Below are 26,699 nucleotides of genomic sequence, written 5' to 3'. Positions count from 1 at the left end.
ATTCTCACATGACTACGAATACACATGCACACCCTGGGCTTCCACATCTGCATTTGTTGGTTGGCTCTTCACACCTGAGTCTAAGACAGGTCAATGGTGAGTGGCTGGATTTGCAAGCGTGTGTATTTCAGGGCAGGGTGTCAGCTGGAGCAGTCTGAGAGGAAGTTGTCAAGGGAAGCTAAAGAGGAGGCAGTCAGTAATGTCTCTCTTGACCTGTTGCACTCTCCAAATTTTACTGTCCTTTCCTAGGCCTGATCTAGAGGGCTGTCTAGTCTAGGTGAGACAAGTGTGGATAGATCTACTGCCAGCCCCATGGGGTCAGAACTAGAGGAGAAGGATGGGGACTGTGGGATTCCAGAGGAATGGCAAGGAGGGCTTGCTGGAGGAATGGGTTTTTTTTCAGCTGAGTTATTTTTTCTCTGTAGCTCAGCGCAGTGGCACAATCACTGCTCACTGCAGCCTTGACCTTCCATGCTCAATTGATCCTCCTGCTTCAGGCTGGGACTACAGGCACATGCCACTGCACACGGCTAATTTTTGTATTTTTTTGTAGAGATGGGGTTATACCATGTTGTTCAGGCTGGTCTTGAACTCCTGGGTTCAAGTAATCCTCCTGTCTTGGCCTCTCCGAGTGCTGGAATTATAGGCATGAGCCACCTCATCTGACCTGACCTGAGTTCTGAAGTGTGAATAGGAGTTGGGCAGGTGAAGAAGGGAAAAAAGGGCCTTCTAGACAGAAATATTTATCAAAGATAGAGAGAAGTAGGCAGGAGCTGATTAGGGCAGGGTCTTTTAATGTCAGGCTGGGTGCAGGAATTTCTCACAAGGCCAGTGTGGAACCATGGAGAATATGTGAGCAAGGGAGGCCATGATTAGAGCTTGATCTCTCAGGGGCAAAAGTAGGGGACAGTTTGGTTCTTGAGTGAGGGAATCAGGAGAGTTCCAGTGTCATGGGGGGTCAGGAGAGTCAAGCCCCACAGGAGCTCATCTGTACCTGTCCCCTCGCGCCAGAGTTGGTGGAGGACCTCCTGATGTTCTGGAGGGTCAGGTAAGTCCTGGGACACAGTGACTTACAGTGTGAGGTACAGAACAGCACAGAGAGGGTACCACCACATGCTCTGCTCAGATGATCACAGCGCTGACCTCATCTCCAGCCTCCTGCCATCACCTTCCCAGTTCTGATAGTCCTGCGTTCCATGGCAGCCAGGAGCTGCATGTTAAAATAATAAATCAGCGCCATCCCTTCTCTCCTCAAAACCCTCTCGTAGCTCTTCTTTGCTCTTAGACTAAAACTCAGAGTCTCCCATAACTCAGAAGGCCCAGAGTGGCCCAGCCTCTGTGGCCTCTTGCCTTCCCCAACCACTCCAACCTCACTGCTGTTTCTCTCCCTCCTTGAGATCTGTGTACCTGCTGTTTCTTCTGCATGGAATTCACTTCCTGTCTTAGCTCTAGGATCTCAGTTCAGAAAGGCCTCCTCAACTTCCTGTCTCTCAGGATTCCCCTGTCACATGACCCCTGCACTAGCCATAGTGTCCCTATAACTAAATTGGGACAGATTCAGAAGGGGCTTTATTGAGCCTTCTATGCTCAAGAGACTCAGGCCAAGCCCAGCCCTGGTCCCTGCTCTCATGAGACCATGGGCGTAGGGGTCATTTTGGGGATTATCTTGGCACTGGGTCCTGTGGGATGGTGTCACCTCCAGCCTCCAGGGACCCATCCTAACCATGGGTCCCTATGTGTTTAATACATTTAAAAGGAATATATACAGCTCTTAAGAAACCAGGATAGATTTAATTGATCTGCCGACCTTAGCCCCCCAAAGCAAAGGAGGTGGAAATGGGCAGATTGAAGGCAGAGGCAGAGATGAGTGCTGACAGCTGGGTTTGGGGATGAGGAGTCTGAGGCACCTCTGGAGTCTGGAGACTCTAGTCCCACTATTTAAAGAGTACCATCCCCTCCATAGGAGCTTGAATCTCTTCTCCAGCTGTTGTCAAGGAACTTTGGCCATGTCATGGTCCCTGCCACCTCTCCACCTTCTGTCCCCACGGGCGACTTCCCAAACCTAGCACACCATTGGCGTTATCCTGTGGGCATTTAACCTGGCCTGACAGACATCAGGATCTCTTAGAATTATGAAATGTCCAGATTATAGACTCTCCCTCTTTGCCCTCTCCAAACCCCTGATAAATGAGGAGCATTAACTGACCTATCACATGTTTTCCTGTAACATGCTGTGCCTCCTATCTTGAGGTCATTACCACACACTCATCACCTTTGCTGACTTTCCTTTTTCTGCTCTCCTAGATTGTGACTTTCTTGAGGACAAGAAACTCAGGAAATGTACATTTAGTGATGCATTGATTAGACAAATATTTATTGCACATCTGCTGCATGCTAAACAATGAAGACTGCAATGTCCTAGAAGGCATCTTCTTCTACTATGAATTAATGATTAAATGGGTGGATGACTGAAAAAATGAAGCAAGGGGAAATGTTTGCTGCTGCTTAGAGGGAACAGAAGAATATCGAGACTAAATTGGAAAGTCTATGAGGTAGTAGTCAAATCAATCTTTTCCTCTAATCTATCCTTAGGACCTAGCACTGTGCCTGGCACATTTTAAACAGTCCGTAGATAATTATTGGAAGGTATATTGGTGGATGAAGTATGTCATTGAATGATTGCATTTGCCTTCAGAACTAACTGTAAAACTTTGCAGATTTCCAAGCACGTTGCTATGTATGGCCTTATTTTCTTTCCATTCTACTTTAGATGTGAGGTAAGTAGGCCAGACTGTGACCCCCATTTTACAAGTAAAGAAAATCACAGACGCTCTGTAATTTGTGCTCAAAGATACCAGTCAGGTACTGTAGAGGGATCACACAAATATAAGCTTCTGACTCAAAATTCAGTAACCCAGGCTTTTCACTAACCCGGGCTGTTTAAGTAGGTTGGAATGACTGGGGTCCATCCACTCATCCATTCACCGACCAGTCAATCTACCTTGTCATCTTAATTCGTGGTATATGGAGAGCTTCATTAACTTCTGAGCTTGCCCTTGGTCTGATTGCATAAGAGAGCCCCAAGTGGAACCCAGCACTTATATTGTTCTGCTAGGTGATGGTCCATGGGCAAGCGTTGGTAGCCCCCAGCCTCTCTCTGTAATAGTGGCTTCTGCATTTTATACTGGTTTTCCCCCACTGTATCCCTTTGTACATTTGTGACCTTCTTGCCCTCCTGCCCTTATGCCGCTCCTCCATCTGAAGTACGCTCTGCCACAGCCATTTGTCAAAATCTTGCCAATTATTTGAGACTCCTCCATGAAGACTTTCTAGATCTAGCCAGAAGTAATCTCCTTTCCTCTAAGCTTCCTACTTTGCTTTATAGCTATTTATAGCATGTCTTTTCTCAGGCCCTTAGACTAAGTTCCCAAGGACAGAGTCCCACAATGCCAGATCTCAGAAGAAGCTGGTTGACTAAATGAATCTTTAAAGTGAGTGTCTATTTGTATCTGCTATAGAGGTAATATATAGTCAATATAGAAAAAGCATAGAAAAATGAATCAGAACATGATTAAAATCATCTCTGATCCCACTATTTAGAAAGTGCCATTCTTTGTGGTCCATTATTTTTCCAGCTGTATATAGATATATTCATGTCTAAACAGAATCATAAGGGTGTCCATTTTCTATAGGAACTTCCCCTATCTCGCTTCATGAAAATATAAGCTCCTTGAAAGTTAACACTTTCTTTTCATGTGCATTCTCCATGATGCCTGAATTTAAGCCAGATGTTAGGTAAATTTCTGTAGAGTTGCTGTACAGGAATCCAGCCATTATTGACACCCCAAATTGCTGTCTCTTCTCTCTGTTCTCTGGAAATACTTATCTGACTTCAAATATGGGACAGCTCAGTTAAACATACAGAACATTTATGTTAAACATACAGAACATTTACCCTACCCTCTTCAGCTGCTGTGCCAGGCACCAGGCTACATAAATAATTCTGACATGTCCCTGCACTAGGATCCAATAAGGGAAGTCAGCTATATAAAGAGACCATATATATATATATATATAACATATATTGTATGTATATTATATATATATAGTGTTTGTGTGTGTGTATATATATATCTCAAGACGGTGGTAAAAGAGGACGCTATAACTATATATATAATAAATGTAACTATGGAGTGCTCTCTAAATACCAAGACCAACCTTACAGCTAATTTGTACTATCTCATTTGATTATAAAAACAACCTTGTGAGGCAGGTGCTGTTATTACCCTCATTTGGTAGATGGGGGAACTGAGGCATGAAGAAGTGAAGAGCTTGCCCAAAAACACACAGGTTGAACACGGGGGAGCTGGGATGCAAATTCAAGTAGTTGGTCTTCAGACCCTGTGATCTTATGCAGCATGCAATAGTCCTCCTTATGAAAGCATGGAGGACCATAACATATTGAATTAGGAAAAAATCATAGTATATGTGGTACGTTATATAAATATCTGGTCAGAATTCATACATAAGTGCAAGGAAAGGCATAGCAAGAGATCAGACTGGGGAGAAGTGCATATAACAGGCCAGGAAGGGCCTTGTGTGTCAGGCTCAATAAATTAGGTTTTATCCTGAGGGACAGTAGAAAACATTGGAGGGGTTTGAGCAAAAGAATTATATAGTCAGATTGAGAAGTTAGAAATTTCATCCTGGTAGCCATTTGATGGATGGCTGGAAGGAAGGAAGCCTGAAGGTAGGGATACCTATTAAGGGGCCTACTGAATAGTCTTCATTTGCTTCTTGAGATCCCCTTTCCCACCTGCTGTCCTCAGGAAGGCTGACTTGTATGATTTGTTTCATTTAAGCATCCTTGGGTGTTTGGTTGAGGTCAACCTGTGTGAGACACCTACAAAAAATTGGTGGGTAGAAGGAGAATGAGGTTGGGAATTTACTCTCTTGAAAACTTCCATCCTGGGTTGTGCATTGGCAGTGGCTGGGTTATTCTAGTAAAGGCTATAGTTCCTATCTGGCAGCTATATGGTAGCCCTTTCTTACAGCTCTGGATTTTTTGGGTTTTATAATACTCCATCCCCCACCATCCCTTGTGCCTTCAGGCCTAGGGTGGTGACAGTTCTTTGCTGTTGTTGATCTTGGAGTACTTTGTTGCTCATTATTGGTTTGCCTTAAAACTGCCCAAGCCTTTGTGAACGCTCCTTTCATTAAACACTTCCCAATGACCTTCCTGAGTATGTCTCCTCTTCTCTGGTGAGACTCTGACTGGCACAGAACCATTTGCAATAGCCCCTGAGAGAGATATAAAGCTTTGCATTAATTAAGCATTTTAGAGATCAAAAAGGCCGTGAGTATTTGTGATTATTTCCCAGGCCCACTCAGCAAGACTTGATGTGTGACAATCACCCATGAATGCTGCAACAACTAGTGGCAAGGTTGGTTAAAGTAAACATCACTACATTTCCCAGTTCTTTCTGCCCAGGCAGTGAGCTCATCTCATGTAATGTCTGCTTTCTCCATGGCAAGAAAAAGACCATTTGCAAACTCATTGGAAACTTTCTCTGGGCTTCAGCAAATAATCTTCTGGGGGTCAGCTGGTGCCGTAGAATCAGAAGGTCGGTTAGCCACTTGGGAGATGTTACCAAGATGGCTGGTGATGAGAAGAGCTGCTTCTTTTCTTTTCTTTTTTCTTTTTTTTAGACGGAGTCTCTCTCTGTCACCCAGTCTGGAGTGCAGTGGCACAATCTCAGCTCACTGCAAGCTCTGCCTCCTGGGTTCATGCCATTCTCCTGCCTCAGCCTCCCAAGTAGCTGGGAATACAGGCACCAGCCACCATGCCCGGCTAATTTTTTTGTATTTTTAGTAGAGACAGGATTTCACTGTGTTAGCCAGGATAGTCTCGATCTCCTGACCTTGTGATCCGCCTGCTTCGGCCTCCCAAAGTGCTGAGATTACAGGCATGAGCCGCTGCACCCGGCCGAGCTGCTTATTTTCATAATGACCTTCAGGAATTAAATAAAAATACAGTGAGTGCCTGGATTAGGAGGAACAAGCCGATTAAAAGCACAACATGCCTTCGGGATTTTTCATTTCTTTTCCAGGAGGCTGAAAGGCATCAGTGGCCACCGAGGCAGGATGGCAGTCTACCCAGAATCACTGATGAAGGCTGATCCTCTCTCGGCTTTTGTGGGGCAGTTGAGGGAATTTGAGCCTATTGAATATTTCATGAGTTGTAGTCCACGGGGGAGAACAGAAAAAGGTGAAAATGCAATCCCTGTGTTTCTTTATGATTCCAACACAAAACCAAGCTATCCAGGGTGGGAGGGAGGCAGGTGCTGGAGTCAGCTTACTGCTGGAAGGCATGGTACACCAATTCTCCCACTTTAATATCTGCTGTTTCATTTTATATTCATCATGTCAGCATAATCTGCCTTTATGGGAATCATCTTGGTTCCCGACCAAATGCATTTAGTCCCCCTTTTGCTTTAAGATAGATTGTAATATGACTTGAAGACTTAATGAAATGTTAATATGGAAGGAGTAGGGGAAGAAAAAAGGGAAGATGCAATTGGAAAATCAATCAGCAGAGAACTTCAATAGTTAGTTTTGGTCATGCTACTGTTTTATTCACCTGTTTTTAAGGGACACAGGACTGGTTTTCTGACCAAGTGTACTCTACTAGTTCTGAATAAAATGTGCACAGTATCACCAAGCATTCAAAGCCCTTAAGCCCTTAACTCTGTCTAAACTACATTTATTTTTATTTATTTATTTATTCTGAGACAGAGTCTCACTCTGTCACCCGAGCTGGAGTGCAGTGACGCCATCTTGGCTCATAGCAACCTCTGCCTCCCGGGTTCAAGCAATTCTTCTGCCTCAGCCCCCCGAGTAGCTGGAACTACAGGTGTGTGCCACCACACCTGGCTAATTTTTGCATTTTTAGTAGAGGCAGGGTTTCACCATATTGGTCTGGCTGGTCTCGAACTCCTGACCTTGTGATCCGCCCACCTTGGCCTCCCAAAGTGCTGGGATTACAGGCATGAGCCACCGTACCCAGCCCTGAACTACATTTCTAACCTGGCATTCTGCTCCACTCCAACATACACACACAGCTTCATGCCCCTGAGATGGCCAGCTGATCTCTATGCCTTCTCCTCCTTTCCTCTGAGGGACATCAGTATGTCCATCTTCTGCATTGCTCCTACCACCACCTTTTGGAAGTAGTTCTTGGCTGCAACCTAGGAGAGTCTTTTGAGTTTTCAATAGACCTTTACTTTTTCTTTTTTTTTTAAATTCTCTGATGAAATGTAACACTCTTTGAATTTTACTTTTTAGTCCCTCCAGCATTTTATTATGAATGTGTGTAAGTAAGTGTGTTACTGAGTCACTGAAATATATGTAAATACAAAAATATATATATACCAAATCACTGAAATATATATACATGTGCATTAAGCATTTTAAATATGAAAAAGGGCATGAGTATTTGAAATATATATACATACACATATATCTATATGTATTTCAGTGATTCAGTAATTATTTACTGAGCATGTATTATGTGCCAAGCACTTTCCAAAGTGCTTGAGAGATGGCAGGAAATAAGACATGCAAGGTTTCTGCTCTCCTCGAGAGAGAGACAATAAATACATGTTCAAGGAAATGTAGAGCATAAATTTCTTTCTTTCTTTCATTTTATTTTATTTTATTTTATTTTTATTTTTGAGACATGGTCTCACTCTGTTGCCCAAGCCAGAGTGCAGTGGCATGATCTCCACTCCCTGAAACCTCTACTTTCCAGGTTCAAGCAATTATTGTGCCTCCGCCTCCTGAGTCATGGCTGGGATTACAGGCACATGCCACCATGCCCAGTTAATTTTTGTGTTTTTGGTAGAGATGGGCTTTCACCATGTTAGCCAGACTGGTCTCAAATGCACGGCTTTAAGTGATCTGCCTGCCTCGGCCTCCCAAAGTGCTGAGATTATAGGCGTGGGCCACCGCACCAGGCCTGAATTTCTAATCGTGATAACTGCTATCGAAAGTTTTTGTAAAAGGTATATAATAAAGATTGGATGTGCGTGAAGAGGACTACTTCAGCTAGAGTGGACAGGGTTAGTTTCTCTAAGCAGGTATCATTTGGACTGAGAGACAAACACTGAGAAGAAGCCAGCTTGCAGGTTCTTGGAGGAGAGTGCTAGGAGTGTTGGGCAGAAAATACTCATGCCCTGGGACAAGTGGGAGTCTGGCCTGTTTCAGGAATAGTTTTAAGTCCTGCAGGGATAGAGTATATGATGAAGGGGTGATGGCAGGAGATAGTCCCAATAACACACAGTCACCTGGATCTTGGTAAATGGAGAGCGTGCATGCGTGTGGACAGTAACATGAGAGAAGAGACAGTGGGCTGGGTAGAATATCCACTGCCAAATGGCTATGAGTTCCCTGAAGGCAAGGCTATGTCTCATTTAACCCCATATTCTGAGCTACTGAGCTGCCTGGAATTGAGTAGGTGTTTGATAAATATGTTGAATAAATAAACAAATGCATGAATAAACGAATAATGAGTGAATGAATGAGCACGGCCTTCTGCTTCTGCTAAAGCAGTTTTCCCTTTAACATTTCATACCCCTCCTCTCTTGTCTTCAACAACAGTTTCTTTTCTTTGTAATAAAGTAAGTCTGGAGTTACTCTCTGTAATTAAATATTTACTGTGTTTCACACACTGTTATTATCATTTAACATTTACTCTCTGCTGACTGTGCACTCATCACTGTAGCAAACAAAGAGCTCAATCTAGTTTTGGTCCATGGGCTAATTTAGTCAAGAAAAAGGAGATGTTAAGTGCAACTGGCATAGTAGAAATTGCATGGACTGGAAATCCACTCGTTCTAGCTAGGTACAAATTCACCAGTGAACTTAAACAAGTCACTAACCTTCTGCAACCTTCTGCTTTCTCATCTGAACAAGGAAAAGGGAAGCCTCTTTAATAGTGAGATTTCAGGCACTGGCTGGAGACAGCGCTAGAAGTGAGGACCTCAGATTTCCACAAGCACCCCTCTGTTCATTCCGCCTTCATCTATGCCAGGCTGTGTCAACCAGATGTAGCCTACCTTGGAGCTTTTTCTCTGGCACCACTCCAGGGACACTCAGCATATGGAGTGCCTGCTTAGCCAGCAGCACGTGGAACTACAGAATTAGACGCTGTTATTTCTAGTCTAGCTCTCAGCCTTGGGTTCCCTGAAACTCTGGTTTTGGGCTTTGATGCACTGAGAGAAAAATGAACCAGGCCATTTACCATAATGTCTTCACCTTGCCTTGGCCCAGCTGGCTGTCTGCCAGGGAAGCTACTGCCAAGGCCTCGGGTGCTGAGGCTGGGAGGGGGTCAGTGGGGCAGCAGATCACCCCAGCCTGGGATGAAGAGAAGGTGCTGAGAGGAGACCTGCTGTTCAAATTGGTCACCCAGCCAGTCCCTCCCCCTGGGCACTACAGCGGGTTTGCAGGGCCCTTTGGGGCTTGTGCTCTAAGTGCTGACAAACCTTTGTGATTGTCTGAAGGCCTGTTCAACTCTTCCAGCTGCAAGGGAAGCCCAAACGTGTGTTCACTTGGCCTAATAACTTACTATGTTCTCGCCACTTTGTCTTTTACTTGGAATGAGTAGGAGGCCATGGAAAAACTGTAAACGGAGGATTTAGTGATGTGAGATGACTTTTGCTTGGCAGGATTCCTCTGGCTCCTGATTGAGAATAGAATGGACAAGTGGAAGAAGAGAGTCAGGTTAAGAAGCCCTTACTGGATGAGAAGTGGGAGAGAAAGCAAACTGTCAAAGATGGCTCACAGTTTTTGTTTTTTATTCTTTTCAGAGCAGTTGAAGGATGAATTAGATTCTGTTCCTATCAGTAATGATGACGATGATAATAAATCAATACCTAACTTAAAAATTCATAGCTAACATTTTTTAGCCCTTATTAAGTGCTAAACACCTCCTAAGGATTTTTGATTGTGAACCTTAAGGAGGGAAAGTCTATTGGACATGGGTGATATAAGAATAATTCAGTAGGCCGGGCACAGTGGCCCACACCTGTAATCCCAGCACTTTGGGAGGCCAAGCCAGGTGGATCATGAGGTCAGGAGTTCGAGACCATCCTGGCTAACATGGTGAAACCCCTGTCTCTACTAAAAATACAAAAAATTAGCTGGGCGTGGTGGCAGGTGCCTGTAGTCCCAGCTACTTGGGAGGCTGAGGCAGGAGAATGGCGTGAACCTGGGAGGCGGAGCTTGCAGCAAGCCAAGATTGCACCACTGCACTCCAGCCTGGTCGACAGAGGAAGACTCTGTCAAAAAAAAAAAAAGAATAATTCAGCAGAATTGGGTGATGAGTAGGTGATTTGGTGGTATCATCTCCCCTTCTTTTCAAGATGATTCTTTTTCATTTCGTGTCACCAGATATGATGGGCCCTGCAGTGGGACATGGGGAGAGCTGATTGGATAAGAGGCTGTAACTCAGTTTGCTTATCAGTTCTCGTTATGTGTGTGTGTTTGCGTGTGTGTGTGTGTGAATGCACTTGATGCCTTTGGGGACTGTAGGAATACTGTCCAAGGTCATAGCTGTCTCAGGAGGGAGGAGCCAAGATTCTAAGCCTCCAACACTACTAAGGCTACTTGTCTACTGATGGACACTATAAAGGCTATTTGTCTCCTATTTGTCCCCCTTGAGTGCATATGTAACAATCCTCCAAGAACTCCACCACCCTTCTCTTGTATTCATCCAGAAGATGCACTGATAGGCCTTGTCTTTCTAGGATATTTGCAGGTACACACCCCTTTAGTCGAGGGGACTGTGGAACAATTGTAAAATCCCTTGTGATGACACTTTTGGCACCTTATGCCATCACCCTTTTTCACTAATAAAAAGGTATGACACATTGAACAAAAATACTATTCAAATGATAATCATTTTAAAACTATTTACAGAAGGAAAACTAGCATAGAGATAAGAGTAAGAAACTTCAAGTCAGGAGATTGAATTTTATAATTTACTAGAAAGTCCTCAACCCCACTGGCTATATGAGAATGTTGGGATGGGGCAGTAGCTTTGCAAGTATTTTTTAGCCAAGGAAACCTTTGTGCCAACATTCTCTTGCTTGGGAGTACACTATATAACTTACAAAAAAATGGAGCTGCTCTCGTGGAAGCAAGAGGAACACGGTCAGGGCAAACCTCTTGCCAACCTCCTTTCCTGTGCAAGATGACCCTGAGCTACCTCAGCTGAGCTGGTGCCTTTTTGGGCCTTTCTGGCTGTGAGGTTTGGACATGAGTACTTCCAGCTCAACTTCTAAAGAATCTACACTCTCAACTCCCACTCCTTTCATGGATTTCTTTCCTTTGTCTTCTTCTAGTTCCATAGCCTCAAAAGAATGAAAGCATATTATCCTTAGTTTTAGTCCACTATCAGAGTAGAATGAATTACCTGATCATGCATGGTGTATTAAAAAGGGGCTCAGGCAGATCTGGGTGCAAACCCTGCCTCCACTACTCTGTTACTTTAGGTGAATCTTGGTCACAGTTGACCCATCTATAAATGAAAGTGATGATCCCTGGCTCATGGACTTGATGTGAGGAAAGGCATCCTGGCAAAAAACAGGTGCCTCTGAGCTCCTGATTATGTGGGTTCTCTTCCTCCCTGCAGCACCAAGACCAGGTGTACAGCTCACCCAGTGCCTCAGGTCTTGTCTTGCAGAGATGTCTGGCATGGTGGCGGACATCTTGCTGGTGCACTGGAGACAGCAGTGGCTGGAGAATAGCACCTTGTACTTCCACGTCTCCATGAGCAGCTCCAGGCAGCTGGCCCAAGTCACCGCCCCCACTCTCCAAGAGCCCTCAGAGATTGTTGAGGAGCAGATGCACATCCTCCACATATCTGTGATTGTAAGTGAGTGGGGGATGTGATTGGGGTCAGGGATTGGGTTGGGGAGAAATGGGTGGAGAGATGGAGGGGGTGGGGGGTTGTCCACAGACAGAGGGAAAGAGCCAAGCTCAAGAGGTTAAAATGAGAAACAGAAAATCAAATGGATTCTGTGGTGTCACTTGGACTGATGCATACCCATCCATCATCTGTCAGCTGTGACAAACTTCAGAGAAGAAAATAAGGGGTCTCCAATGCCTTGGCCTTCTGGCTGACATCTCTGGGAATATATCTGTCATGAGCTTGGACTGCTTTGCTTAGGGCTAAGGTTCAGTGCTTCAGAATACAACTGGCCATTCCAAGAATGACTGAACAAATGAAACTGGAATAAAACCAGAATGGGCTGCCCTTTCCTAAGCGCCCTTGATGTGTCAGGTGTTTTAACCCTCACAACAACTGCATGATGGCCCTTGGAGCTGGGGATATGTAGCCATTGTGGTGTTCCACAGAGGCCCCTCCATAACTCCCACTTTATAGTTGTGAATACTGTGGCAGAGGGCAAAGAAACTTACCCAACCAAGGTCACATAGCCAGTGAAAGATGAAGCTACTCTTGAGTGTTCAAATCTGAGCATATCTGGCTACCAAGCCTGAACTATGTCCCCTACACCCTGTACCTCTCCAAGTCTGTTGGAGTGATAGGCTTGGTCTTAGCTCTCCTTCCAACTTGTTACACAAGGTGCTGACCTACTTTACAGGGACAATTAAGTGAGCAAAGGAAGGCGGTGACCCGAGTGAAGGTGAAGCAGAGCTGCATTAAACACACATTTGGAGTTACTTTTTCTATCGTACACAGGAGGGTCCATCTCAGTCCAAATAGAATGGCAGATCAGGCTAAATGCGGTAACCACATTCCAGATGCTTATCACGATAGCCAACTAACCCTTGAATATTTATTCTTTCTATCAATGTACCTTAAGATCAGAAGTTACTTTTCATAACCATTGTACTGCTTGTCTTTGGGCAATAGGAAAAGGTTTGGAAGGAAGATGGGGCTCTTAGAGTGAATCATTGATACAAGCTAGCTTTTGATATACGTTTTGGTATATCAAAGATACACTTTTTGGTGGCAATGTCTGATTTATTTGTAACATCTTGGAGAAGATTGGAATCTCTTTTTCTTTCTGTATCAGGCCAGGACAATAGGAGAAAAGGGACGGCAGATCTGTAGAGAATGAGAAGGTGACTTGTTTAGGGTTTCCTGCCCTTGTGAGGTAGGGGCTCAAGGATTAGATTTAATCCCTCCATTTGCAGTGAAAGGAAGAAAACTCACTTTCACACCCTCATCCTGGAGGTTACTTATGTTATTTGCAGACCCCAACTTCTGCCTCTCTGTTGAATACACTTCTTATGCAGGTTGCCCTTACTGTTGTACATTACCAATGGGAGAAAGATCCAAGGCTCTGGAAAGGACAGTGACAGTTGTCCTACATTGGCTAGTTCCAAGACCCTGAGGGAATCACCAAGTCAGTAATTAGGCAATTTCTTTTTCTTTCTTTTTTTCTTTTCTTTTTTTGAGATGGAGTCTTGCTCTGTTGCCCAGGCTGGAGTGCAATGGCATGATCTAGACTCACTGCCAGCTCCATCTCCCAGGTTTAAGTGATTCTCCTGCCTAAGACTCCTGAGTAACTTACAGGTGCCCGCCACCACACCCAGCTAATTTTTGTATTTTTAGTAGAGGCAGGGATTTCACCATGTTGGTCAGGCTGGCCTCAAACTCCTGAACTCAGGTGATCCACCTGCATTGGCCTCCCAAAGTGCTGTGATTATAGGTGTGAGCCACCACGCCCGGCCAGTAATTTCTTAACTTTTATTTTTAGCAACTCCACATACATGAGAACTCTCATAATGTCCTAGTCAATAAAAAGAAAAGTTATTGAAGTTCTAGATATTGCACCCAGGGATCCAGATCAAATCTTAAGGAAGGAAGAAGCTTAGAGGAGAACTTCACCCTGCCACTCTCTCATTGGAATTCCCTTCAAACAACGTGTGAGGTGTCAGCCCCATTTGAAGAACTAGTTTATATATCAGAGCATGGCCTGAAAGTCAAGTCATCATGGCATCAATTCTGGTCTTTTTTTTTTTTTTTTTTTTTTTTTTTTTTTTTTTAATAGAGACAAGGCCTCACTATATTGCCCAGGTTGGTCGTGAATTCCTGGGCTTAAATGATCCTCTCTCCTTGGCCATCCAAAGTGCTGGGATTACAGGTGTGAGCCACTGTGCCTCACCAGTTTTGGTCTTATAGATGACTAAGTGTTTTGGGGAGGGTATTTCAGGTGATGTGCAATTGCTCTATTCCTCTTAGACATCCCAGAATCTGGTCACAACCTCCTTTTTTCCACTACTCTTTTTCTATATGCACATTAAACCTGTTCTCCGCTATTTCCCAGTCTATCAGCCCTTTATGGTGTCAGTGCTTCCTGATCTATCACTTATAACAGGGCTTATACTGGCATTCTCAGATCTTTGTTTTTCTTCCACACCTGTCTTTTCTATCCCCATTGCTGGACCTGTGTTCATTGTCTCCACTGAGCTACTGAGTGCCATTCCATAACACTGTGCTGACTGACTCTATTACAGATTTATGAGCTCCAGTCACAGCTTGGCTCTCAATCCTATCCTGAAACCTTTTTATTCTCTTCTGGTTGACTGCCATTCATTTTTTTCTACAGCAGCCATTCCAGACTTTCATTCTCTTCAAACTTGTTACTCCACCCCACCTTATAAACTCAATAAGGAATTTACCTTTTATGTCTCAATTTATCTGTAGTCTTTACCAGTCCTCACCACATTCCCTGCTATTTCAGAGGCAGGTCTCTGGGCATATACATATATATTTTGTCTGTTCCTAGTGACTCTTTGTAAATATGTTCAGGTTTTCTCCATCCTAAGATAAAAATTCCTTTAAGCTTATCTCTTCTTCAGACTCTCTGTGCCTTTTTTTTCTTTACCATCAAACTACCTCAACAGTCTTTCTTCTACTCCTTTCGTCATTGTGAGCCACTATAGCCAAGCTTTGTGTCCACCATCCCAATGAAAGGCTCTCGTTTGTGATGACTTGCTTGCAGAACTCAGCAGCCTCCTTTTGTTCTCACACTGTTTCATCTTGTCACAACATTTGACATCATTTGGACCTCTTTCCTTCCCTGACTGTATGCTATCTCTGGATGAGTTTACCTACTCTGGTGATTTCATTTAGGAACTTTGTCTGTGTGTATAGTGATGAGTCTCTTATCAGAATCTGTAACTACCTATCGTATGAGCTTTTCCCCAAGGTTCAAACTTGTATTTCCAAATGACTACTCTCCTTTTCCATTTTGCAGAAATGTATCCAAATTTGCATGTAATGTATCCAAAACTGAGCTTATACAACCACTATGGAGAATGGTTCGGAGAACTAAAAATAGAGCTACTGTACAGTCCAGCACTCCTAGGTATATACCTAAAAGAAAGGAAATCAGTATATTGAAGAGATATCTGGACTCCCATGTTTATTGCAGCACTGTTCACAATAGTCAAGATTTGGAAGCAACCTAAGTGTCCATCAACAGATCAATGAACAAAGAAGACATGGGCTGAGTACAGTGGCTCATGCCTGTAATCCTAGTACTTTGAGAGGCTGAGGTGGGCAGATCACTTGAGGTCAGGAATTCAAGACCAGCCCGGCCAACATGGAGAAACCCCATCTCTACTAAAAATACAAAACCTAGCCAGGTATGGTGGTGCATGCCTGTAGTCCCAGCTACTTGGAAGGCTAAGGCACAAGAATTGCTTCAATTTAATTTAGACAGTGTTTATTTCATATTTTACTGCTACATTCCATCAAGAAATTTCTTGTTTTGATGTTATGACAAGTCAGCAAGTAAAAAACACATTTCTTTGAAAAAATAGTTCTAAGCTCAGGCTCTTAACATATAAATATAATGCACAAAATAAATATACTGCAAAAAAAAACCTACCCACCTACAAATTGCTGTATGCATCATTTCTGAAACATGTAATATTTATAAAAGCATAATTCTACATTGCTTTTATTTTCAGTTCTAAGTAAAAGAAAAACTTACTTTGTAAAGTGCTAGATCATAGGCTCAAGGGCATAAGGTGTCTGCCACAACTACTCAACTCTGCTGGGGTGGTGCAAAGATAGCCACAGGTCAAACATAAACAGATGTTTTTGTTTGTATTCGTGTTTTCAACACTTTATTTATGGACACTGAAATTTGAATATCATATAATTTTCATGTGTCACAATATTCTTTGATTTTTTTTCAACCATTTAGAAATATAAAATCATTCTTAGCTTGCAGGATACAAAAATGGGTAGTGGGCTAGATCTGTCTGATAGACCATCATTTGTCAAACCCTGACTTAGCATAGTCAGGATCTGCCCCTAAATCACTTCTAGGAAAACAAACAACAAACAACCAAATCAAGGCACTGGCAGCAAGAAGGTGGGGGATGAATGTTGGGTAGCCAACTTTTTTTTTTTTTTTTTTTTGCAGCGTAATTCACAAAATACAAATAATGATGATAATAACCTCTAACATATAGCTCTTGTGTCTCAGACACTATTCTAAGTGCTTTGAAAATTTCAACTCATTTAGACCTCAAAGCAATCCTAAGATGTTGTCACTATCACTACTCTTTTATGGGAAGGGAAATGAGGCACACAGAGTAGCATACCCCAGGCTGGAATTGGGGCCCAGGCAGCAGGAGTACAGAGTTCACACCCTTAACTATGTCATGTTGCTTCTATGAGGAAGAAAATGTTGGTGAAGAACACTTAGGACTCTCAGACAAAATACAAATGCAGATAGCTCTGCTCCCTGCTCACACATCAACAGTAAGATACATAATACTTCTTACATTACACTATTTGTTTTCACTGTATAGATTGTAATAAATATTACTGTTTTTAGCTGTTTAAAAACAGCTCAGGCTTTTGCTATATATAAATGTGTCCCTAACGCAAAACTTGGCTGACATTTGAAAATTTTACAAAAACATTTTAACTTCTTTTTGAAGGATTAGTTTAGTACCCCTGTCTATATCCATTTACAAACACTAAAAAATAGGAGAAAAATAAGCCTTATAATTTAAAAGGAATACTACACTTACAATACAAATATTAACAAGAGTCACTAGTGAGACTTAATGTGCAACATCTTCATACACATAATAGTCACTGAACTAAGGTTACATATTCCATATGTACAATTATGGATGGATTCCACATGCATGTTGAACATCCGTAAGTTACATGTTATAGCACACTCACATACAAAGTCCTATATACTAAAAGACATTTAATGTATGTTTAATGATGTTGCCTGATAATTTGTGCTTTTTAAAAGCTTCCTATATGTAGACATTTGCAGGTTTCCTTTTAAAATAGAACAATCTTGGCATCAGATCGGCGACATGATTTCTAGTATAACTGTTTCCCTCAGTACAAATTATTTGAATTTTTGTTGAACACCTCCCAAATATTTAAAATATCTATCCAAGTACCAGTGATCTGACATTGAATGAAACAGCAATTCTTAATAAAGGTTTCTATATCTACCACTGTCTTTGCAGTTATCCCTTTGAATTCTCTAGTATATGACCTCCAATTGTGTAAAGAGATTTCTGGATACTTAAGGAGCTTCTCACTCTTGAACTTTTGGATGTCTACAGCTGGCTGCCCTGACAGAAAATGTACTGACATTCGTTTTACTTACAGGAGTTCTCTCCTGTGTGATTTCTATGTTGCAAAACAAAAGTATGACTTCTGAAAGTCTTCCCTCCTGTTTTACAATTTGCATGACTTCTGCCATTTATGTTATCTGGGATTTAGAAAAGTCTACAATATGATAAAATTTTCTCCCAAATAAATGTACAGAATTTCTCTCTATGTATTTGCTGATACACAGAAAGAGCAAAGATTGTAGCTGAAAATTTCCCTATATTGATGTGATTCATAAGGTGTACCTCTTGTGTGAATTATCTGATTGTTCTGAAGGATGAATTCAGTCAAGAGAATTTCTCAGCTCATCTTGCTTCTCAGCCTTCCTCTTCTTTGTGTGTGTCTTCTGATGTGCAGTGAGTTGTGACTTCTGGATAAAGGTTTCCCCACACTCCTGACACTCATAGGGCTTCTCCCCTGTGTGTTTTCTCTGATGTATAATAAAATGTGACTTCCGAAAAAAGGACTTCTCACATTCCTTGCATGCATAGGGCTTCTCTCCTGTGTGAGTCCTTTGATGTAATCTGAGGACGGAATTCACAGAGAAAGATTTGCCACATTCTGTGCATTCATAGGGCTTCTCCCCTGTGTGTTTTCTCTGATGTTTAGTGAGGTCTGATTTATAGTAAAAGGTTTTCCCACATTTATTACATTCAAAGGGTTTCTCCCCTGTGTGAGTTCGCTGATGTACTGTGAGGTCTGACTTCTGGTAGAAGCATTTTCTACATTCCTTACATTCATAGGGTTTCTCTCCTGTGTGAGTTCTCTGATGAGTTTTGAGGTGTGAATTCCTAGAGAAGAATTTCCCACATTCCTTACATTTATAGGGTTTCTCCCCTGTGTGTGTTCTCTGATGTACTGTGAGGTGTGACTTCTGGGAAAAGGCTTTCCCACACTCCTTACAGTCATAGGGTTTCTCCCCTGTGTGTGTTTTCTGATGTACCATAAGGTATGCCTTCACATAGAAGAACTTCCCACATTCAGTACATTCAAAAGGTTTCTCCCCTGTGTGTGTTTTCTGATGTTCTATGAGATGTGGTTTCTGGTAGGAGGATTTCTCACACTGATTACATTCGTAGGGTTTCTCTCCTGCATGGGTTCTCAGATGTCTACTGAGAGATGATAGGTGGTAAAATATTTTCTCACATTCTTTACACTCGTAGGTTTTATCTCTCGTGTAAATTTTCTGATGTCTTGTGAGGTCTTCATTTTTGGAGAAAGAGTTCCCACATTTGTCACAGTCATAGGATTTGCCCTTTGAGTGAGTATGCTAATGTACTATGAGGGCAGACTTCTGACAGAAGAACTTCCCACATTCCTTACATTCATAGGCTTTCTCTGTGGTACGAGTTTTCTGATGTTTAACTTTCCTAGACAGAAAGTTCCACATTCACTAATGTGTAAGACTTTTAAGGCTTTTTCCCCCCACTAGGTGTATTTTCCAAGTACCTCTGAGGACTGATTTCTAGAGATGCTCCCATATTTATTGGTTCCATAGGGTTTCTCCACTGTGAACATTCTCTGACCTACACTGTAGTTTAACACTTAGTAAGGTGAATCTGCATCTGCATTCTATTCACAGGGTCTCTCAATTGCCTGCTTTCTGTTTTGTGTAATAAAGACTCCCTTTATTATTTAATTCAGAAGAGTAAAAAGACTACTTCAAAGTTTCAGTCTCCTGATCCTGCACAAAGTTTCTATGAAAAGGGGTATTCCCATTTGGATTATATTCCTCGGGATTTGCTCTGCAGTGTTAGTTTTCTCATAGTTAGTATTAACTAGTGTCCTCCCATTTCCAGTAACTCCTTCAAGACTCTTGCTTACAAATCTTTAATCTTAAACATTAATTCTTGAACTTGCCTTGAATTTCCAGCTTGGCTTTCCCGGTATCTTGATTCTAGATCATGAATACTCCATAGGTCTTCTACAAGGGAATCAAAAATTTAATACTTTATAAACATGAACACATTAATATTGTCATAGCATTGATTCTTAGGCTTCAGGTCAATTTCTCATAATGAAAGAACCTCAAATGCAAATTTCCTCTAGCCCATTGTTTTGGAAAAATAAACTAAAACAAACACTAAAAACTGCTGTCACACAAAGAAGAAGGAATCTAGTTGTAGACCCATGTACTCTGACATTTTTACAAATATGACCTTAAGAGCCTGGAGGCAAAAGTTAACGACAAAAACAAAACAAACAAACAAACAAAAAACTGGGAGCGGAGAACACAGGACATTTGAAGTGTTGCTGAACAAGAGTGTGGGAAGTATAGAGAATGCTGTGAGCCCCTTAAGGACCATGAACAGTAAGCAGGTTAAGCAAAACTACTGGACAACAGTGTTCCCTGGAATTACATGGAAGACTAAACTGGAAGAAGGAGCTGAAGTATACTGAAGTATAGGTCTTTATTCCCTCAAACCTAGATTACTGTGCTAGGATTGCTAGTATTTAGCAGACAAACTTCTACTTTATTTCCTCTTCATCCATCTACAGCAATCTATGTGTCAATACTAAAGGGACTTTCTCAGAACATCAGTTTCCTCAGGCTTAGAGGAAGAGTCCTGTAGCTTGGGCTTTCACTCTCCATCTAGCTGGCTTTGTTTTCAGGACAGGAAGATGGAGGACCACATATATCCAAAAGGAAAGATTTTCTTAAAAGCATCAGGATAAGCCATCTATATGAGGATGAATTCCTAGTTGTAACACCAGAGATTTTCAATCCTGAACATATCCTGACCACCAAATCCTGCACTTCTAAAGCACTTGTTACTTATGACTCAGCACTAGTCTTGAATTTCGATTTCATCTCTTGCTTTCTCCATCTCTGCTTCCAATTTACTACAGGATCTTTAAAGGTTCAGTTATTAAACATCTTTCTAGAATCTTTAGTGACCTTCATATTTATGCATCTTTAAATCCATGAAAGCAAGTGAAAGATTATCAGTAGAGGCTTGGGGTTGGAATTTCATAGCAATGGTGGGGAATACATAAGAAAAGTCACTTGACAGGGACTTATGCAACGTTAACTCAGATACACATGACATAAGATCATATGTATGGGCCGGGAATGGTGGCTCATGCCTATAATCCCAGCACTTTGGGAGGCCAAGGTGGGTGGATCACATGAGGTCAGGAGTTCAGGACCAGCCTGATCAACATGGTGAAACTCTACCTCTACTAAAAATACAAAAATTAGCTGGGCGTGGTGGCGGGCACCTGTAATCCCAGCTACTCAAGAGGCTGAGGCAGAAGAATCACTTGAACTGGGGAGGTGGAGGTTGCAGTGAGCTGAGATCACAACACTGCACCCCAGCCTGGGCAACAGAGTACAACTCCATCTCAAAAAAAAAAAAAAAAAAAGAATAAATCTTATGTTTGGAAAACATTTAAGAGCAGAGTAAAATGGAGATTAACAGGTGTCTTGGGACCACAAGGAGAAATAAGTTGCATAGGCAGGAGAGGGCCAGACTAGTTCTTGACAGAAAATTCATTTAAATGAATATTACTAATACCTCCTTACTCTTGTAAGATTTTTATTTTGTCTAAATGACTTAATACTAAATGACTTAATACTGAGTCAGTATTAGTCATACCATGCAGGCTTCTGGCAATGTACATATGCTGCATTACACAGCTACTGTGGGAATTTAAATCAACAATTTTTGTTTTGGCCTAACAAGGAAGGAAGTAGAATAAGCAGAACTATCTTATAAGAAGGTAAAAATACAGGATCAGAATATAAACAGGGCAAAGATGCTGGAGAGGTCAATTTTAGGAGTCCTCATCATAAAAACCAGTGCATTGGCCTTAAGAATGGATGAGCTCTTTCAGGACTTACTAAAAAGCACAGAGCAGAAAGTAGAGAGTGTCTGTCTGTTGTTAATTATTTTATATATGTTTTATTTCTTTTTTTCATGAACATGAGTCTCACTATGATCCACCCACTTTGGCCTCCCAAAGTGCTGGGATTACAGCCATGAGCCACCATGCCCGGCCAGTCTCTTGTTAATTAATATTCTTTCTTTCAACAAATATCTAGTGAGCAACTACTATGTACTAGGCATTGTTCCTGATACTGGCAACACATCTGTGCACAAGTTAGGAAATACATGACAAACATTTAAGGAGGCAGGATGAGATTGTTGTAGTGTTATCTAAATAAGGTGCAGTAGATTTTAGGGAGGTTAAGCAGTGCTTTGTGGGAAGGATAAACACTGCATAGCAGGAAGTAGCAACTCTGAAATGAAAGATTTGATGAGCGGCATAACAATTTCTAATCTGAGCTCAGAGTTTAAAGAAAAAATGGGAAGTTAAAATTGGTGCCAAAATAACTGAGGTATTTTGTTGTTAATAAAAGGAGGGAGATGCCATTTAAAAACGTTATAAGTCAGATTTACAAACACTTTATAGTTGCATACTCTAATGGCAGGGAGTAACTAGTGATTCTAGAGAAAAAGACAAAAAAAATCTTACAAGGGTAAGGAGGGATTAGAGTTTGTATATAGGAAAGAGAAGTAAATCTATTTAAAACATGTCTAGCAAAGGAGAGAATTTAAGTGGAGAGAACAAAAATTGGAGGTATGACTTAGGTTTTTTAAACATGTGCAAATCAAGTGTCCTTAATCGTTGCCAAAACTATAAGGCATTTATAAAGAGACTGCCAAGGCCGGGGGTGGTGGCTCATGCCTGTAATCCCAACACTTTGGGAGGCCAAGGAGGGTGAATCACCTGAGGTCTGGAGTTCGAGACGAGCCTGACCAACATGAAGAAATCCCATCTCTACTAAAATTACCAAATGAGCCAGGCATGGTGGTGTATGCCTGTAATCCCAGCTACTCGGGAGGCTGAGGCAGGAGAATCACTTGAACCTGGGAGGTGGAGGTTGCGGTGAGCTGAGATGGCAACATTGGACTCCAGCCTGGACAACAAGAGTGAAACTCTGTTTCAAAAAAAAAAAAAAAAAAGTGAGAGATTGCCGAAAAATATATTTCAGAAGGCAAGAGGCACCAACCACTCACCAGTAACATGGGATATAATTTCTTCTAACTCACAGGGCAAGACCCGATGTGGAAATTCTACTTCTAATATCCACGGCTCTTTTCCTTGCTTCAACTTGAAGACCGCATTTGGTTTATTCACATGGTAACCTATGAATGAAAATATGAAGGAAATGATACAAATTGTTTGGAATTTAGGGACTGTGAAAGATGAGGAAGTGGAGTTTCAGGAGAATGATGAAGGTTGCAGTTAGGCTTGGCAAATTTAGATTCTTTCAGTGGGGAGACAGGGACACAAATATTTTTTCTAGTACCCAAAATGGATTTATTAACTTCAACCTCTGAATCATAGCTAATGTCAATCATTTAACCCTATAGGGACCTCTTACATTCCAGCAACCAAGAAGGGAGATGCAAACTACCGGGATTTACACCTGCGGAAGTTTTCCTCACCCACTGAGACCAGGTGACTATAGTTTTCCAGCATCACATCCTTATACAGAGTCCTCTGAGCAAAGGTCAGTAACTTCCATTCCTCCTTGGTGAATTCCACAATAACATCCTTTAATGTCATGGGTCACTGGAATAACAAACTTCAGTTCAATCTAAAGTAACCAGAATAGATAGCATACCATTGAAAAGACATGTGAGCTAGCTCTTAGTGTACTAACTGCAAAGTTCACTCTGGAGAGTTAGAATATGTGCCATGCTGTACCCTGCTTTATTCATAGAAGGAATATTTGTTCAGTACATATTTACTGAATTCCCACTCCATGCCTGGAACTCTACTGAAGATACAAAGAAGAAAAAAAAAAAACGAGTGTCACATGCTGCATAATGACATTTCAGTTAATGACAGAATCCATATATGATGAAGATCCTGTAAGAAAATGCAGTATTTTTATTGTCTGTTTTCTATGTTTAGATACATAAATTCTTACCATTGTGTCACAAATTGCCTACAGTGTTCAGTACAGTAACATACTATATAGGTTTGTAACCTAGGAGCAAAGGGCGACACCACATAGCCTGGGTGTGCAGTCAGCTATACTATCTAGGCTTGTGTAGGGACATTCTATGATGTTTGCATGATGAAGTCACCTAATGATACCTTTCTCAGAACATATCCCCGTCACTAAGTGACACATGACTCTATTCCTGTGATCAAGGAGCTTATATTTTGCCAGGGAGACAAAGGTGAAAATGCTAAAACACAGTATGTGAAGCAGGTGCCATGATAGAAACATGTACACAATATGAGACAAATGCTAAAACACAGTATGTGAAGCAGGTGCCATGATAGAAACATGTACACAATATGAGACTATCACAAATGGGGGTAATTATTTGCATTTCATATTGTCATGTTAGATTTTATTAGGTGGTCAAACTGACTAACTTTAGGAATAAAGAAAACACAATTGGCAAAGGCATGGATGCATAGAAATGGCAAGTTTAGGAAACCACATGTAACTTGGTAGGTATGATATCTACAGTGGGTATATACCTATAGTAGGTATATACCTTGGTAGGTACATACCTACGGTAGGGCATAGGACCAAGATTAGTTAGAAGGTTACAGTGTAAAGTCAAGGGTCAGGACAAGAAGAAATTCTGAATCTGTCTTTTGGACCAGTAAAGTATATTTTGCATACACACTTAACAAATAAATCTCTGCTTATTAATATATTACATACATTTGCATGCATTAATGTTTATTAAGAATTAAGGGGGTGGATGTGGTGGCTCAGGCCTGTAACACCAGCTACTTGAGAGGGTGATATGGGAGAATCTCATGAACCTGGGAAGTCAAGGCTGCAGTAAGACACAGCGAAACTCTACCTAAAAAAAAAAAAAAAAAAAAATTAGGCTGGGTGCAGTGGCCCACGCCTGTAATTCCACCACTTTTAGAGGTCGAAGCAGGTGGATAACCTGAAGGCAGGAGTTTGAGACCAGCCTGGCCAACATGGCAAAACCCCATCTCTACTAAAAATTACAAAAATTCATCAGGCGTGGTGGCACGCACCTGTAGTCCCATCTACTCAGGAAATTGAGCCAAGAGAATGGCTTGAACCTGGGAGGCAGAGGTTGCAGTGAGCCAAGATCGTACCACTGAACTCCAGCTTGGTGACAGAGCAAGACTCCATCTCAATAATAATAATAACAATAATAATAAACTTAACAAGTTTCTTTTGTTCATATAAGAGAAAACATAAATAGATATTCTGCTATTTCATATTATGTGAAATGTCATATATCTCTGGGATGCTCACCATTCACTGTGTAGATGAAAATACAGACACTAGGAGCCACTGAAGAGATGTGTCAAGTAAGCACTGGAGTTACAGGGGTAAATCAGTGGCTTAGGAGAAAACTTTAATGTAGAAGTAGCAAATGGCACATTAGAAAAATCAGAAAAACATTTATATGAAAGCAATAGCAGTGGGGGAAAGAAGTATAATGTGACTTTGTAATTAATTGGAAATTAGTTAATAACCACCGGGAGAAAGTGTTTGGGTGAGGGAGAAAGGACAAGATGGAGGAAGGTGAACAAGAAGGGACAATCCATGTTGCTTCCGGGTTCTTCCTCACCAACTTTCCCATGCGCGGGAAAATGCAGCCCATGCCCGGGAAGATGCAGATCAACCAAGCATGTGCCAGGTGACGTCAATCCAAAGAGATCGAAACTTACCCGGCCACGCCTATGGAGATGCCCCTATCACACCTTTATCCCGCCCACTGCCCTCCCCCTTCCAGTACCAATGCATAAAAGTCTACCGCTGGCAGGAGCCGGCGTGACTTCTTTGGCCCCCGCATTCATGGATGGGAGAACCTCACCTGAGAGCGCAGGCGCGACTTCCCTGACCTTTCCTGCGGACCAGTGAACCTCGCCCAAGAGTACGTGCATATTTGCAAATACAAGGGCTGCCACTTTCTTTGCTCGTTTTGGCCTTTATTGATATTTAGTCTTTGCGTCTATTAATAATAGTAATAGAGAAACAAAACAGGTGGTGCCGAAAACCTGGGAGGAGACACTTCCTCAGCATCCCCTAGGGGTCTGAGGAACCTCCTCCCCAGCGAACCAGCTCCCAACCCAACCAGCCACCAACACCGAGTAAGTGTTCCAGCTTTCCACTGGTGCCGCTCTGAGAATTTCTTCTTCCGTGAGTACTTCCCTTTGTTAACCATCTCTATCCATTTCCGTGTCCTTGGCCTAGAGTCATACGTATGCCCAAGGATGTAGCCACCCTGTGGTGCAGTGAGGTCTTCAACCCGGAGACGTCCATCTTGAAGCTCCTCAATTCTCCATTAGTGGCTCGCTCCGGAGCCCCCGGTCTCCTGCAGCAGCAAGGGACACTTTGCCACCGTGTGAGATCGGTTCCTATTTCCGTTGGTTAAACAATGGGAGCCTCACAATCAAAAGTCCCCATAAACACCCCCTTAGGGTGTCTTCTCCAAAATTTAGAAGCCTTACATCTGGCTCAGGATTTAAAATGAAAGCAGCTAATTTTCCTCTCCACTGAGGCATGGCCACAGTATAAATTAGACAACCAATCTCAATGGCCACCAGAGGGCACACTTGACTATAACATTCTATTAGATCGCTCTAATTTCTGCCAAAGGCTTGGAAAGTGGTCAGAGATTATCTATGTCCAAGGCTTTTGGGACTTGCACTCTCGCCCAGACCTGTGCGCCCAGTGTTCAATGGCCCAGGTCTTGTTAGCTAAAACCCAGCCCTCGGCCCCCACACCACAAGCAGAGGAAGATTCTACTTCCATCTCAGACAGGGCCGACAGTGGGTCACCTCCCTCCCAACCTACCAACCCCCCTCCCTATGCTCCTCCTACCGCCCCTCCCTCAGCCACTCCTCTTACCTCTCCCATTTCCATCCACACTCGCTCCAAGACCGCGGTAGCAGCCCCCACTAGTCAGCCATCTACCAGTCAGCCTGCCCCAGCCCCCTCTACCGGTCAGCCTGCTCCAAACCCCTCTACCGGTCA

The 26,699-nt window shown here is 42.3% G+C and overlaps 2 protein-coding genes across 15 annotated transcripts in view; both read right to left on the bottom strand.

The window, feature by feature from the left end:
* LOC107130780 (uncharacterized) overlaps positions 1-26,699 on the bottom strand; it is a 428,352-nt gene that overhangs the window by 131,420 nt on the left and 270,233 nt on the right. The gene's annotated exons all lie outside the window — the stretch shown is intronic.
* LOC102130554 (uncharacterized) lies at positions 16,984-23,379 on the bottom strand. The gene is given in 4 exon segments (XM_074000841.1): positions 16,984-19,086; positions 19,520-19,619; positions 22,753-22,848; positions 23,152-23,379. Coding segments are annotated over 4 exon segments (1,425 nt in total). The 5' UTR covers positions 23,273-23,379; the 3' UTR covers positions 16,984-17,978.

This window comes from Macaca fascicularis, chromosome 9 (genome assembly GCF_037993035.2).
Source record: "Macaca fascicularis isolate 582-1 chromosome 9, T2T-MFA8v1.1".
NCBI classification, from domain to species: Eukaryota; Metazoa; Chordata; class Mammalia; order Primates; family Cercopithecidae; genus Macaca; species Macaca fascicularis.
Note: the sequence above shows the minus strand (reverse complement) of the source record. Positions and strands in the feature narration are given on the sequence as shown.